This window comes from Poeciliopsis prolifica, unplaced genomic scaffold (genome assembly GCF_027474105.1).
Source record: "Poeciliopsis prolifica strain line A6 unplaced genomic scaffold, Auburn_PproV2 SCAFFOLD029, whole genome shotgun sequence".
Taxonomy (NCBI): Eukaryota; Metazoa; Chordata; class Actinopteri; order Cyprinodontiformes; family Poeciliidae; genus Poeciliopsis; species Poeciliopsis prolifica.
The window spans coordinates 1032682-1048179 of record NW_026562404.1 but is presented as its reverse complement, the minus strand read 5'-3'; the positions used below and the strand labels follow the sequence as shown (position 1 = coordinate 1048179).

The 15498-nt window shown below is 37.2% G+C and overlaps 2 protein-coding genes across 2 annotated transcripts in view; one reads left to right on the top strand and one right to left on the bottom strand.

Moving 5' to 3' along the window:
• prdm16 (PR domain containing 16) overlaps positions 1-10980 on the top strand; it is a 195148-nt gene extending 184168 nt beyond the window's left edge. The window contains exons 12-17 of the mRNA XM_055049629.1: positions 51-128; positions 463-632; positions 1368-1539; positions 4315-4572; positions 5580-5760; positions 7651-10980. Of these exons, the coding sequence (XP_054905604.1) occupies positions 51-128; positions 463-632; positions 1368-1539; positions 4315-4572; positions 5580-5760; positions 7651-7785 (994 nt within the window). The 3' untranslated portion in view covers positions 7786-10980. The remainder of the gene's footprint in view (positions 1-50; positions 129-462; positions 633-1367; positions 1540-4314; positions 4573-5579; positions 5761-7650) is intronic.
• An 802-nt stretch (positions 10981-11782) lies between these two features.
• On the bottom strand, positions 11783-14416 carry LOC129372561 (complement C1q-like protein 4). The gene is made up of 7 exons (XM_055049971.1): positions 14389-14416; positions 14261-14302; positions 14005-14067; positions 12954-13025; positions 12653-12736; positions 12435-12566; positions 11783-12351 (listed from the first exon to the last, which is right to left on the bottom strand). Exons 1-7 carry the CDS (start codon positions 14414-14416, stop codon positions 12053-12055), a joined length of 720 nt encoding a protein of 239 aa, XP_054905946.1. The 3' UTR covers positions 11783-12052.
• Between the last annotated feature and the right edge of the window lie 1082 nt (positions 14417-15498).

Sequence of the window (15498 nt, the reverse complement as noted above, 5' to 3'; positions counted from 1 at the left end):
TACTCCATCATAATGAAGGGAAAGTTATCAATGTCCATCCTTCCTTCCAGGTACTGTGGGAAGATTTTCCCCCGCTCAGCAAACCTCACCAGGCACTTGCGGACACACACAGGGGAGCAGCCCTACAGGTTTATTCAGATTTTATTTATTTTTTTGGTTTCTGACTTATTACTTTTCATGTAGTTTTAGATCATGTTTTAGAGTTTTCTTATTCTTCAAATACCCTACTATCAGAAATGCTAAATTTTAATATTTAAGCATGATGCACATTGTTTATCTAAAACCTTATGCCTATCTTATGCCTGAAACTTGCACATTTTACTGTTTATTTCTTTCCCACCTAAGCAGGTACAGCTATAAAAAAGAAAATAACAATCCTGACTGCATTATTTGAATGAAACGCCCTGATTATCCTGCTGCACCTCTAACCTATGTTTCAATGACTCTGTTGGTCTTTGGCAGGTGTAAATACTGTGACCGCTCATTTAGCATCTCCTCCAACCTTCAGCGTCATGTCCGCAATATCCACAACAAGGAAAAACCCTTCAAGTGTCACCTGTGCAATCGCTGCTTCGGTCAGCAAACCAACCTCGACCGCCATCTCAAGAAGCACGAGCACGAGAACATTCCTGGTGAGGCTGCCACATCTGTGGCTGCTTCTCTGACAAAACCGAGGCGAAGCACGCTGAAAGTAGTTAGTAAACAGGGACCGCTTGGCTAAAGGTTTCGAATGATAAATGGCTCACCATAACATGTGCAGAAATTTAAAATCATCACCCAGAGAAATGTTTGAATGATTTAAAATGGGTAAAATCTACTGAAAGAGAGACTTGCTGTGTAGCATGGTGGTATGCCACTGATTATAGAAGGAATACAAACATTATGAAAGGAGTAAATGCCTGTTTGCGTTAACATCTAAATTACGCATGATTTAATGTGTGGCTAATATGACAATCTGAAAGGAGACAATACAACAGGCTTTTACCAGTTTGACCAAGTTTACATGAAGCTAGTAACCATTGATCATTTTTTAAGGGTCATCACACTTGTGCCATAATTATCTTAATAACTCATACTTCTGTTTGTTGTATCTCAACTATTGTTGCCCAATAAGAGTGTAAAATTGGAATTGAATAATGTTATGTAATTTTATAAACCTTTTGAAATAGTTGTTTTTCAGATCGAAAATGGCATTCCTCTACAAAATACCGTATTTTCTTCTGGCAAAATATACAAAGGCTTTCATACTGGCATTTTTTAAAAGAGTTACACATTATATCTGCAGCGTTTTTTTTTTTTTTTTTTTTTTTTTGTCAATTACTTTTGAACATGAATTTTTATTATTATTATTTTTTTCCCCGTCACAGTCAGCCAGCAGTCCGGGATGCTTTCCAACCTAGGAACCACCATCTCCTCTCCAAACTCCGAGCCAGACAATCACGCACTTTTAGACGAGAAGGAGGACTCGTACTTCTCTGAAATTCGCAACTTTATTTCCAACAGTGAGATGAACCAGGCCTCCAGCTCCACGGATAAAAGGTTAGACAAAAGCACACTTATTTCACTTACACCATGTGTTTTTCATGTTGCGATTGCTCTTAATTTGTTTAAATGCACAGATAGCCGTGGATTTAAATTTGAAGAAAGAAAAAGAGAAGTTGTAATTTAATCAGAGTAACAGAACAATCTTAGGTGTTCTGTCTCACCGTAGTCTGCCTTGCTGACTTACACACCTTTATTGTGTATATTCTAATAAAATTTATGATAAATAAATTGCTTAGCCAGACAGGGCTATTGATCATACATGGCATGCATGTGTGATCAATTTTGCCTTACTCTATGTTTATGATGATTAAATAATCCTCTGTGATATGTTTAAAATGTGGAACATTGTTTTTCCAACATAACTTTGCTTTAAACTGCTTCATAACTTTTAGTCTCTGACATTTCTACTGTGTCCCTTAGTCTTTGTGATGCTGCTTCTTCACAAATGTTTTCTAATCATCAGGCCTTCATGAAAGGCCTTTTGGGGGGCAACAAATTGAAGCATAATAAATAGAGTCATGTCACATTTTAGTTGCTTTTTTATATGTATTAGGAAAAACTCAAGCCATGTATCCCTTTTCTTCTTTATGATCAAGCTATTTGTGTCAAACTGTTACATCACACCTTAATATACTTCAATAAATGCTGGAATTATAACATCATGAACTGTGAACAGGTTCAAGGGGTATACATACTTTTGTACATCGCTATCGGTGTTAGCATTGAGTGCACAGTGCTCCCTAGTGGTTTGAACATGCCTGCCATTAGTCTCCATCACCTTCAAAGCTGTATGTGCCATATGTTCTTCAAATTTGTTCCCATATTGTTAAGATCTTTTGCAGATATGTTGGTTAAGCTCCATTACAGTCTTTTAAAGGCCCATTCGTCTATCTCCACCCACAAAATGTCACTTTAGATCCACTTCCATGCTTCTTGATTACCAATGCTCAGTTTGTGGGAATCTTCCAAAGACTGACTAACAGAAAAAATAGAAGGGATGAAATGTTTTCTCTTAATCAGTGGCTTGCCTTCTTTTATTAACTCTCTCACTTTCATTCTTGTTGTGAAATCCCTTCTGGTAGTCTCACATTTTGTCTTTCCATTCTTCCATCATACCCCCCTTCCTTCCCCGCTTTCTTCTTGTCAACACACATTACGTCCAGCAGGCCCAGTGGCAAATTAGCCCCCTCTGCCATCTGGGATCAATACAGAGTCTCATCTGCAACAACCATAGCCTGACATTTTAATATCTGTAATTCAGACTATGTTATGCTTTCTGTCCTCCTACCAGACAGCCTGCTGTTTATTCTCCCTTTGAGTGACTGAAGCAAAACTGGGAACACAAACACACATTTATGGATGGCTATTTGTAATCATTTTTAACCGCCTCCGCAACCATAGTTCCCCTTCCTTCAAAACTCCAGCCAGTCAAAATAAGAATTCCTGGAAGCTCATGAAAACTTTTGAAGTGTTTCCATGTTAGAGATGCTGCTGATTCTGAGGCAAAACTTTGAAACAACAATAACAGAGTGTGGGTCTTCATGGATACATTTCTCGAAAGGCATCTTTTAGGAGGAAGGAAGTTACCTCCATAACCTTAATCCTCAGGTCACGGCTTTGGCTTTGGAGTTGGATAAAACCCCAATTGGGTCTGGTTTCTTGTCCATGACAGGGAGGACCCTGAGGGGGAATTTGGTTTAGGCATTTATCTGGGAGATCCACCGATGATTGAGCTCTTCCCCCAAGCTGCCTGCGGTACCCATACCCCCAGCCCACTAACACAAACAGCCAACTGACGTGTTTAGACTAAATGACAAAACCCAGGCCCCCCCTGTGTTCGAGCTACACTTCTTTCTCCATTCACCAGTGCCGCCGAGTAGCTCTGCAATTTGATTATGGTGATATTTAATCTAGATTGAAAGAGAAGAACTTTTCTCCCCCTAAAGCCTCTCGACCCGCTTGGACCGACCCACTCGGTGTGACCCAATCCTGTCCCTGTGCACCCCTTCCCAGAGGTAACCCTGTCCGATTTGATGAATGTCCACAGTTCGGCAAAAAAAAAAAAAAAAATGCAAGGGGTAAATTTGCCATCCCAAAGGAAATGATATCATGAGCCATGACATTGTGGTTGGGGGCTGATGGAGGAACGGCACTTTGTTGAGACACTGGCTGGAAAATGTACAGATGGCAGTCTGTAATGGTAGCGTGCTGATAGCCCATTCACAGCACAGCAGACATCTTCCCTCAGCCACGCCAGCTACGTTCCACCATTACGGTGTGAAGCGGCTTGTGGAGGACTGGGTCTAAGGCGGAGCCGTCTCCATCTCTGTTTGGGGAGTTGTTGGCCAATTAATCATCTGCCGGGTTGTTTGAAAAGAGCTCTGGGCAGACTGTCGGCACGCATGTTGTTTGTGTAGACACTGGAGTTGTACTGTTCACGTTGTCATCAGATTACGTCTTTTTCTGAAAGATGAGTCATGCATTTGGACGGGTAGGAAATGGGTAGCAGTAACCAGGGCCAGACTGTTTGTGTCATTTTTTTGTGACAACTAAAATTAGCAAAAAATAAAAGCATTCATAGCTCTTGGAACAAGTAAATGTTTTAATCTACTTTCTCAGAATGTGAGAAATATTTAAAAAAAAAAATTGGAAGTTTTTTTTTAAATTTTCTTAAACATAAAAAAAAAGCAAAACTATATTCTGCTTTGACAACGTAAGTCTATAAAAGTTGAAGCTGGCAAAATTTTCTCACTTCTCCCACCTGCGCAGGTCAGAGCAGCCCGAAGAGGAGCGTCCGCCCAGCCACAGTTTGTCCAACTCCAAGCTGGGGCTGCAAGGGCTGGAGGAAGAGGAAGAGGAGGTGGAAGGGGACGACGAGGAGGAGGAAGAAGGCAGCCTGACGGAGAAGTCGCACGACGAGGCGCCGGAGTCCCCATCTCCAGTCACGACGGGCGTCTATGAGGAGGACGAGGAAGAGGAAGACACGGAGACGGCTCCGTTAGCAATGAGCTATGAACACACTCGCAGGTAGGTGTTTAGTAACAAAACAAAGAATTCATCCTTAAATTAAGCTCCATCGTTATTCTGCCAAGCACTGCAAAACAATAAGTTGTACAGAAAAATTTATGTAAAAAAATTGCAGTTTTGTATTGATTTTATTCCAATTTATTCAACAACTGAACCGATATGTACAGTGCTTTAAACGGTACATAACTGTACATGAGTAACATTTCTCACAAATAAAAAGAAAACTTAAAATGTGGCATGCGTTTGTATTTTGCACACCTGAGTCAGCAGAACCACATTTGCTTGAGTTAAAGCTGAAACTATTTTGAACACAATTTGACCAGTTTTTATGAAGTCTCATTTTTTCAGTTTCTTGTGTTGCCTTTTGTTTGTTTTCCCCACAGACGAGCATTTTGCAATTCCTCTAAAAACGTCTGTTTTGGAATTGATTTGGGTGTATCAAAGTAAAGATAGCTGAAAACACATGCCTGCCACACTTTTCAGATTTTTTGTATACAAATAAACTTAACGAGTTATACTTTTTTTCCACGTTACAAATGTGCCTTATTTTATGTTGGACTAGTAGTACGCACAGTGGAATCCTCCCATATGTCATATCCAGTATGATGTGACAAAATGTGGAAAAAATGTAAGGGATATGAATTCATTTATAAGGCATGGAGGGTGAGACAGGCTTGAATTTCAGATTTTCTTTAGCTTCACTTCCTCTTTTATTCATGTTAGGTCAGCTTCCTATCTTTTCCCTAAAGCTTTTTATTACTTTGTCAGTTTGTCCCGTCTGCCTTTCTAACCTTTAATAAACTGTAACTTTCTTCTGTTTATCTCCACCTCACCTTTCCTCATTTTACTTCCTGTTTGTAACATTTTCCCCCTTCTCAAATCTCATTAATGCTTCTTCTGTCTCATCCAAATCTTTGTCTTTTCCTCCTTTTACTCATCCATCCATCCATCCATCCAATCCATCCATACTGCTCCATCCTTTCATTCACCCTTGCGTTGGTGTGCAGGTGTATAGAGGAGGAGGGCTCTCTCTTGGATCTGGAGGGTCTGCCCAGCTTCCCTAAGAGCCTGGATGGTTTACGTAAAGCAGCCATTGATGAGCAGTCCTTTGACGTTAAAGACATATTTAACACTTCGCTAGAGTCTGAGGCATTGAAAGAAACATTGTACAGGCAGGCTAAATCCCAGGTACGTTGCAGGATTTTGGGTTATCTGTTAGGGATGGGACTTTTATCCCTAAATAAAAGATAAAATGTATTCATTTTATCTGTGTTGTGTATGATATTTCCTGGTTGTTTATATCACATGTATTGTTTTTTTGTCACACTAAACTGTTTAGATCACAGTACAAGGCAGTTTTAGGTTTTGCTAAATGCATTCAATCAAGTTTAAATTTGATCTCAGAGTAGGTCGTTCAGAAAGCTTTGATTTTTAATTTTAGCCTTTCATGAGTTGTTGGTGTACCTTGGAACATTGTTCCACATGAGCTTAACTCATGGCCAAACATTTTCCTATTATTTTCTGATAGAGCAGAATTCATGGTTCTGCTAATTATGGCCATGAAGGTCCTGAAGCAGCAAAGCGGTTTTCAACCATCACACTACCACTTGACTCAGTCTGGGAATTGCGTTTTGCTTTTCTGAAATCCTGTTAGTTTTTTTGCAGTAGATGAAATTTGACCAACAGTTTCCACTTTTGGTTTGTCAACCCACAAAATATTTTCTTGATAACTTTGGGATCATCAAGTTTGACAAATCTAACATGGGCTGTTGTGCCCAGTCTCTATCTTATTGTTGATCCATGAAGACTCATCTTCTCTGTGACGAGTGAGCTCTGCAGATTGACTATGGAGTCCATTTGTGATCTCTGGGATTGGTCATCAATGAGCTGTTTGAATAATTTTGTTCCAGTGTATAATCAGCCTGGCGGGCCACCAGGCTTTACTTGTGCCCCAGACAGGCTTGGCATTGCTAACTTTGTTTTTTTTTTTTTTTTTTTATATGTTTGCATTTTTTAAGACTTTATAGTTAGTGTTCATGTATTGATCTTCCAATCTTTCAATAACACATAGTAATTAAGAAATATTTTAAAAATGTCTGTCAACTTTAAACACTTTTTAACTCATAAACACAACAGGTTGCTGGATGAATAACTCTCTAGCACCCAACCACCAGGCTTAGCGAATTGTCTGGGAGAAACCTTGTGTTTGGCTTGCAACTTCTCGGAAAGTTCACCACTGTTTCATGTTTCTCTTGCATTAGTGAATAATAGTTCTCACCATTGCTTGCTAAATTCACAGTAGAAATAACTTTGTAACCCTTTCCAAACATTTAGTTGTCAACAATTTTGGTTTTTATCTGTTCTTAAATTACTTTTTTTTCTTTTTTTTTAGACTTTCTAGCCTGCTTCATATTTTTAGATAATATCTTTTTAAGTGGTTTCTTAACTCTGTGGGTCTATTGTAATCCAGCCTGGTTGTGGCTTGTAACAATAAACCAAAAATAATGTGGTTAGTCAAATATACATCAGGATTTTACAAGGGTGCATTTATACATGTGTTAAATGTTTATATGAGGAACATCATTTGGAAATGTTTTGTTTTTACTAAAGTTATTTTTATCCAATATTAACATTAGTTTGATAATCTGGAACATATTAGTGTGACAAAAGGGTCAGAAAAAGAAGCAATCTTTAGGGTGGGAAGCACATTATTTGAGTCCTATAAATGGCATCTTTGAGCTGCAAAACCTGCCACCTTTTGAAAAAGAATCAATTATAAAATAAAGAAAACTATTTTCCATCATTTGTAAATAAATGCAATGAGTGAAGTGAATTATGTCAAATCATGAAGCACAAATTTTAGCTATGTTTTAGGCTGATGCATTTTCTTAGTTAGTTGTTTCTAAATTAATCAGCAACATTTATCATTATACTCTTTGATATTATTTTTATGAATGCCAAACACAATCTCTGGAAATGAGAAACAATATGGCAAAGAGAGAAATTGATAAACATGTGCAAATAGGTGAATCTTGCAGATTTTCTCTTAATTGACATCCAACTGTTGTTCCTTTGCAGGCTTATGCAATGATGCTGTCTCTCTCGGAGAACAACCCTTTGCACGCACCCTCTCAGAACTCTCTGGACGCTTGGCTGAGCATGGGAAGCGGACCGTCTGAGACGAGCAGCTTTCACCCACTCAACCATATCTAGGCAAAGAGAGGCCGAGGAAAGACGGAAGGAAAAGTAGGAGGAACATTTAGTCTCACAAACAGACAGAAACAAGAGACTGGCTGGACATCGGGAAGACGAGAAGGCCGTGAAGGATTTCATTGTCACACACATTCGAGGCAGAGCGGAGGAGTTTGCGCGGCTACACCTGTGTTCACATGTTATGTGTTTGTGCGAGTACGACGGAGGAGGAGAGGGGGTGGAGGGGACGTGTCCCCTTATGAGGTGTCCTGCAAGACTGTCTAAGAGAAAGCACTGCTAAGCTCCTGTTGATGTGAAGGACATGATGAATGCTTCTCCAGAGCATTGAAACTCTGCGTCACTCTGATCCTCCCCCCAGTGCACAATGCTCCCTGCAGCATCACAGTCACCCTGTAAAGCGGCTCCCTAAAAGACACTTACTGAACTGATAATGTCTCTAAAGTCTGTGCACAATGCCCGACGCAAGCATTGCAGCACTGGCACTGCATGTCCACCAGGTGGCACTGTTTCAGCAGAAATAGAGGACTCGTGAGTGATTCTCTCCAGGTTTTTTTTTTTTTCTCCACCAGTCATGGCGACTAATCTTGTTAATTGTTTTTTTTTCACATTTATATTTAATTTCAGAATCAAAAGCACCAGACAAAATAAACAAATCCTCAGAACCAGTATACTGTTGATTTTTCACTGATTACATGGAGAATGATGTCCAACGTTTAAATGTGATGATGTAATGAGTTATGTGGGCCAATAGTTATTAAAATTGGCTACTAAATTTGTTCATGTTGAAACTTAAATTATACTAAAAAAAGTGTGTTTTTCTGTTTTGTTTATTGCATCATCAATTAAATGTATTTACTTTCTTTTCTATAGATACCGCAGTATTGCTTCTCTTTAGGCTCAAGAGTACTCAACTATTAATTTAATTACTTTTAGAGAAGGACCAAATTTGCTATCACATGATGTAAAAACGATAATAACCTAGATGTTCATATTCAGAGTGGTATGTGCCAAATAACCCCTAGCAGTCTTTTCTTTTTTCTTTGACAATCATTTCATTTCCAAGAGGCCTCACATTTGCTGTCACGTTTCTTTTTCCCTAGTAACATTATATGTTTAATTTCAGAAGTGTGTGCATGTATTTATTTCTATGTTGTTTTGTTGAGACTCAAGAAGAGAAAATGAAGAAACACAAAATGTATTTTCATCCCTGTTTTTCTTGAAGAAGGAAAAAGGATTGCCTGTCAAAGCACAGGGGGAGATTCTGAATCTCTGATTTCGACGGATTAGTGTGCCAAAATTAAAAGACCCCACAAGTTAAATTTTTTTTTTTCATTGTTATTATTTATAGTTAAATGCAAGTGCAGTTAGTTTTAGAGTCCTGTTTGGCATTGGAACATCGTGGGCAGGTTAACCTTGGTTTTCCTTTTATTGTTTCACTTTAACAGTTAACTCAATATGCTGTTTTCTCTCCCTCTCTGCCTAGTGGCATAATTGTACAAACATAATTTTGAATGTCATTTAAAGGGCATTACGTTATCATTACTGAATCTGGATTTCTTCCGCGGTCGACTCATATTTCTTTTTTTTTTTTTTTTCTATTTTTTTGGCATGCATCCCTTGTTGCGTGGCCTGCAAGTTGTCATCTTGAAACGATTTTGTCTCAGGTTTGTTGTCTGGTCGGAAATTCTCACAGCATCCAGTCAAAAACGACATGACAGTGACAGGTTCGCTGACTGTATATGAAGAGATTTGACTAGTGATTATTAAAGAACAGAGTGATCACTCTGTTCTTTAACAATCCAGACTTGTTAGTTAAACTCCGTGTTAATTGCGTTGAGACCCAATTCTGTTAAGTCTGCGAAGACGGCTATGTCATAGACAGCAGAAAACATTTTCAGTCGGTACTTGAAGGCAGCTGGGTTTTAGCCTTAAGGATCACTTTTCATCCCTTCTAGACTTTCTTAATCAGGCCTGATGCATTTTTTAATTTTTTTTATCTATTTTTTTTAACAAGCACTTAAAGCAACTGGGACCAGACCATCAACTGGATATAGTTTAGTCTTTTGGTTGAACTTAGATTCCAGATCCATTTTTTTAACGCTGATTTGACTTTCAATAGATGAGCCAGCTGGACTCCACCAGGAGAGATGAGAATAAAACTAAAGCACTGTAATTTTTATTCACAACAGCAGGTGGTAGTGTGATGCTGGGACTGCTGCGTCATCTCATTTTCTTAAGACTAAAGTCTCTTTTATATATACATATATATAATTCTACTGAATGAAATTCCATTCATTGTAAACACATTATTTTTCAATTTGTGCTTAGAAAATGTAAAGACTTGGGTCACTAAGGTTTTAGGTTGACTATGTGTAGTTATTCATGTCATGGACTACTGTAATAACCACGCGCTGTGCGAAGCAACTGATTTGAAAGCGTTGAAGTATTCCATTTTGGCAACTTCACAAAATGTTCTGGTCACTGAAATATTTTTTTTTTTCAGCGTAATAATACGTGGTTGCTCTTTGCCCAACTGTTACGGATGAAAGTCAAAAAAAAATAAAATAAAATACACGATTTCTTTTTAACTGTATAGTATTTTAAAGAATGAAAAACAATGGTGCATTTGTCTGAAGAAGATAAAAAAAACCTTTGAAAAATATGGGTTTTAATGGATGGTGCTTGTTTTGTTTAAAATCTGAGTTGTATATCGCCTCTGTTATGTTTATTGAAAACAAATGAAAAAAAAAAAAGTTATCGTGCATGACGTGTTTAGCAGTCATAATGATGTCCATTTGTGAAATGTGTATCAATTCAAAAACAGAAAAAAAAAAGTAAGAGAAAAAAAATTGTAGATGCACTTATTGTACATGTGTTTAGGTTAGTAGGTTTGACTTCAAGTTCTGACTGCCTGGCAGATGTGTGGGCAGGTTCTGAAAGACATAGAAACGACTCACGGGAGAAGACCTAATGAAAAACAATAAAGAATTGTAGAATAATATTGAACAATTCTGGAATTGCAGTTCTTTTCGATGCTTGTGATTATTGCAGATGTACTTTAGAGAAATTTCATTGAAAAGATATGACTCTGATGTTAATTCTGTAGAATAGCAATGTATACCAAATGTAATCTTTCCAATGCTATGAAGAATTTATACATGAAATTGATATGCAATAAAACCTGTGTGCTTTTTACGATTTGTGATGCATTTAATTCTAGATTCTTAAAAGTAGCTGGACAAGGGACTTAATAAAATACTTTAATTTAATTACACTCTTTCGATTCAGAGGTAAAATGATTTAAAAATAAATGTCGTATTGCAGAAGTAAATAGTAAAGTTAGATTATCTCAGTACTCATTTTTTAAAAAATCATACTTGTTTTCCTAAAAATCCAGCCACACTTTTATAGAATTGTATATTTTTTATGGTTGGAAGTAAATGTAGCTATAAGAGTTAACATCCTTTATGACCTGTTTGCATGCTAGCTGTTTCTTCTTTACAGGTTACAGAGTTACAGACTTGTTTGACACATCTTTGGTCCCTGATTATTGTCCTTCAAAAAGCTGCAGTCTCACCATTTCCTATCTTCCAAAACACGCTAAGGTTTTGTGGGTCAAAATGTCAGGAAATGAAAAAAATTCTGTAGATTGCTAATTCTTGTCAGGTTTTTTGGTTGCTTCTTGTGTTCTTCTAAAGTTACTATGTACTGGAAATTAACCTAAAAGTGTCCTGCTGCTCTCCAGGTAGGTTACTTATCTGAAACAACTTGCTTTGCTTGGTTGGTTTCACCAAAGAATTAACTGAGATGCTGGGTATTAAATAGCACTGTCAGTATGGTTTTCAGTTTTCAAACAGAGTCAAACAGTGTTGCTTTCAAGTGAAGGTTTTGTGTCCCTCATACTTGTGCACACATCAACCTTCCCAGATTAAGCTCAGTGTGAGAAGCTCATCCTAGCTTAGATGTTTTTTATTCCATCAATGTTAATGCAGTTTATTTAAAAATCAAATCAGACATACAGCATGCAGTACAAAAATTACAGTTATAGTGTGAGATATACTTTGGTGTACATGGTTTAAAATTAATATTTTGTCATTCTGATTATGTAAAAGTTCTCTGCAGAAAACACCTTATGGTAAATTAGTCTTAATACCACTGCCCTTCTGTAAAGTGAATTTACATTTTATTTGTGGTATTTTGTCTTCTGAGCAGTTTGTTTATCTTTTGTGTACATGTTATACTGCACTATAACACTGCTACAAATGACTTAGCATGCATCACTGCACAAAGGAAAAAGTAGAAGACCACTGAACGTGGTATAATGCAACTGATCATCAAAAATCCTTGTATTAGCCCTTTGAAGCAAATATACAACATCTCCAACCTCTAACAGCAACGTGACAGTGTTAGCAGAGTTAGCGCCGAGTGAAGTTTGATGTTCATATGCCATGAAAATAAACTCTCCATTCTTGACCAGCACAGCACCTGAACCTTGTGAAGAATGTCCATGTCCATAGATGTGGTAATTAAAGTGGTAGACACCTCTCACTGGGGCAGTGAAAAACCCTGTAGGAAATTGTATTTTATTTTAATACCACTCTGATGTTAATATTGCATAAATATGTGTTTTGTTAATAAAATTGCAATACCTGTGTTTGAATTGTAGGCATTCCCAATATTTGAGACAACATTTTTGAATATCAAAGTCGTGTATGCATTGAAAGGTCCAATGTCCCGTCCACCTGAGTCCAGTAAGGAGGCTGAGAATGCCACTTGTTTCACTGAAGACAAAAAATATTATGTGCAGCATCTCTTGAGACAGTTATGAGTTTGATCCAGTGATATGACGACCAGAACCTCAACAAACCTTCTCCTTCTCTCTTCAGAACCTCCACCTGCTTTTGTGTTAAGTTTGTCCTGATCTTAATTTGCTGCAGTTCATCTCCCTGTGCTGGAATTAGAATGATAAAAGGTACTGAGAAATAAATCTGTGAATTTACTGCAGATAACGTTGTTTTATGGAAGATTTACAATTACAACAATTAAAGTGGAAAACTTTACCCAAATGAAATATAGCTTAGACATTGTTAAGATGGAAGGAAAGTTTTCTTTACCGCTTTGATTTTTAATGTTTGATTTGAACACTGAAATAGTTTTAACTCAGATACCTTGGTACTCCAGCTTTAGCTTGTCCAACTCAATCTTTTGCGATTCCAACTCCTTCAGCTTAGCCTCTTGTGCTAAAACAACCAAAAATACACAAAATGTTAACTTGTATCATGCAGAAACTATAACAAACAAGACGAAATGTTAGTAAATATGTTCTCAGATCAAAATATCTTTTCAGAAATGCACACTTTCACTGGTAAAAATAAATTCAACCCTTTTTGTGAATTCTGGAACTTAAATGTAAATGTGGTCTTAGTGTTAGAAAACACAGCGTTGTCCATCTCATGTCTGTCGGTAGCGATCAACCATAATTCTGTGTTAGGATTTTCTTACATGTGATATGCCACAATTGTCTTAATTTTGTTTTTTGTACTTCTCATGGATGAAAAATAAATCACTGTCCACAGGAACGACCTACTTTCACTTTGAGCTCATGTTTACCATGTGTGCTGAAACCACATGTAAGTTTTTGTGATACACTGCTGTATCACAAAAAGTCTCCAAAAACACAGAAAAAGTATCTGTCAGCCACAGCCTCACATTCGGCCTTGTTCCTCAGTGGCCCTTTAAACTGCATGAGAATTGAAGTGCGACACAGAAAGGATTAAGACTTCTGGCACTATAAAAGTTTATGGTAATAACCCTCTTTTATAAAATATAAAAACATCAACCTTTTTTCTAACATTGCCACAGTATGCTGTACAAAGTTGTTGGTTTACTTGTGGTAAGAAACTGTGACTGTAACTGACTGGCTGAAAACAAAGCCACAACATTCAAGTTTCCTCTAAACAAAGGTAGACATTGTCGTGCATCATCATCATTCAAATAAAATCTGTCCATTTAATCATAGCTATCGACCAAATTTAATCGGAATTCAAAAATGTTTCTTAATATATCAAACGTTGCTATTTGATTAAAAAAAAATAAATGAATCAATTTCAAAGTCTATAGATATTTTAACTGCATTCCACCACTAAAATGTGTCAGAAAATACATAGGAAAGTTTGTATCTTTATTGTTCAGTGTTGCTGAAAGTGACAACATATATACCTTGGTATTGTTGCAGGAGCTCTGACTTTTGCCGTTCCAATTCTTTAACTTTAGCTGATTGTGCTGAAAAAACACAGAACACAAATACAAACAGAAGCTTGGGCAAGTAAAACCATTTTCAAAGTCCATTTATTGGCAAAATACTATTTAAATAAACAGACAACTTGCATGTTTGTTTATTTAAATACAAGTTCCCATGTAAGACAAGAAACAATATAAATTATCTTGTGAATTTGCACGATGCATAATGTTATACCTTGGTACAATTGCTCCAGTTCTCTTGTCTTCGTTGCTTGGGCTAAAATAGAACCAAGAGTTATTCATTGGTTCAAGTTTATTTAATGTTGTTTGGTAAAGTCAGTTTTTAAAAGTGATTTATCATACCTTCATTTTCTTTTTGTAAGTACTCCATGCCCACCTTCAGTCCTGCAACTGAAGCGCTCACCTCTCTTAGAATAGCATGGATGTCATTTGAACAGACTTGCTGGCGGGTAAAAACAGATCCTGCTTCTGCTTCTGGTGCATCAAGTTGCTTTAAATGTTCAACTCCTTTAGGATCATTCTGTCCTTGAAGCTGAACTGCTGAAAAAGAACAGACTAGCAAAAGAAATAGAAACATCTTCTCTGTTTCTTGAGTCTTAAGGCCTTGGAGTTCACGTTTGAGGCTTAAAAGCTAACTCACGTCTTAAATATCTTTTTTTATCTGTGACTGGCCAGGTAATCATTACCATTACTCCCTCCCCCAAACCCCCCAATCTATAAGATAATAATTTTATTTTTTGATTTGTCATTTAAAAATTTAACTTGCAATCATAAACACAAATTGGTAAGCTAGACACCATCTTCTATACATAAAAATAAAAATAAACATTTTAAAAAGCGTTTTGGAGGGATAATACATATTGTATACATTATACTTATAGTAATGTCGATTACAAGTAGCTCGTGTTGCTGATAAGAGTTTGATTTCTTATTGTAAATGAATAAACAAGGATTAGGGAGCAAAGTTTATCTTTCTGTCATTTATAAGGAAATGAAAACATCAGAGGCTTTCTATCACCAAATGTCATTGACCTCATTGAACCACCTTAAATGTGGTTCAAGCTCCATTGCAAAAGCCTTTTGGTTGACTTCTTTTAATTGAGTCCACACTGCTGTATCACATTTATCAGGTACCATATCATCCATTAATTTATGGTCAGAATAAGTCAGAAATTTGTTTGTGTAACCCGCAATTAGTAATGGACTTTTATTTTGCAGGCCCACTTCTTGTGTTGCCACGGACTCTGCCAGCTTCTTTAAAACCCCGCCTCAGCGCACAGTTCGAACATCCTCACCTGTTTTCACGGTGATTGTGGCTTGCTGCTGGCGTCATCAACACAAAATGATCCAAATCATTGGTGACAGTAGTGCTTTTACATGTGAAACATCTGATCGATTGCTCATTGGAGCGTTGTTTTGCCACAGTTGTAGGTGGTGTCACCTGGAATGTCA

Bases quoted from the DNA above. Each gene is read 5' to 3' on its own strand.
- LOC129372561 (XM_055049971.1), bottom strand. From the start codon at position 14,416: ATGGAGTACTTACAAAAAGAAAATGAAG. The intron at 12,737-12,953 runs GTATCTGAGTTA...TTCTAATTCCAG, and splicing joins GCTAAAGCTGGAGTACCAAG to CACAGGGAGATGAACTGCAG. The intron at 12,567-12,652 runs GTTTGTTGAGGT...TTTTGTCTTCAG, and splicing joins TCTGAAGAGAGAAGGAGAAG to TGAAACAAGTGGCATTCTCA.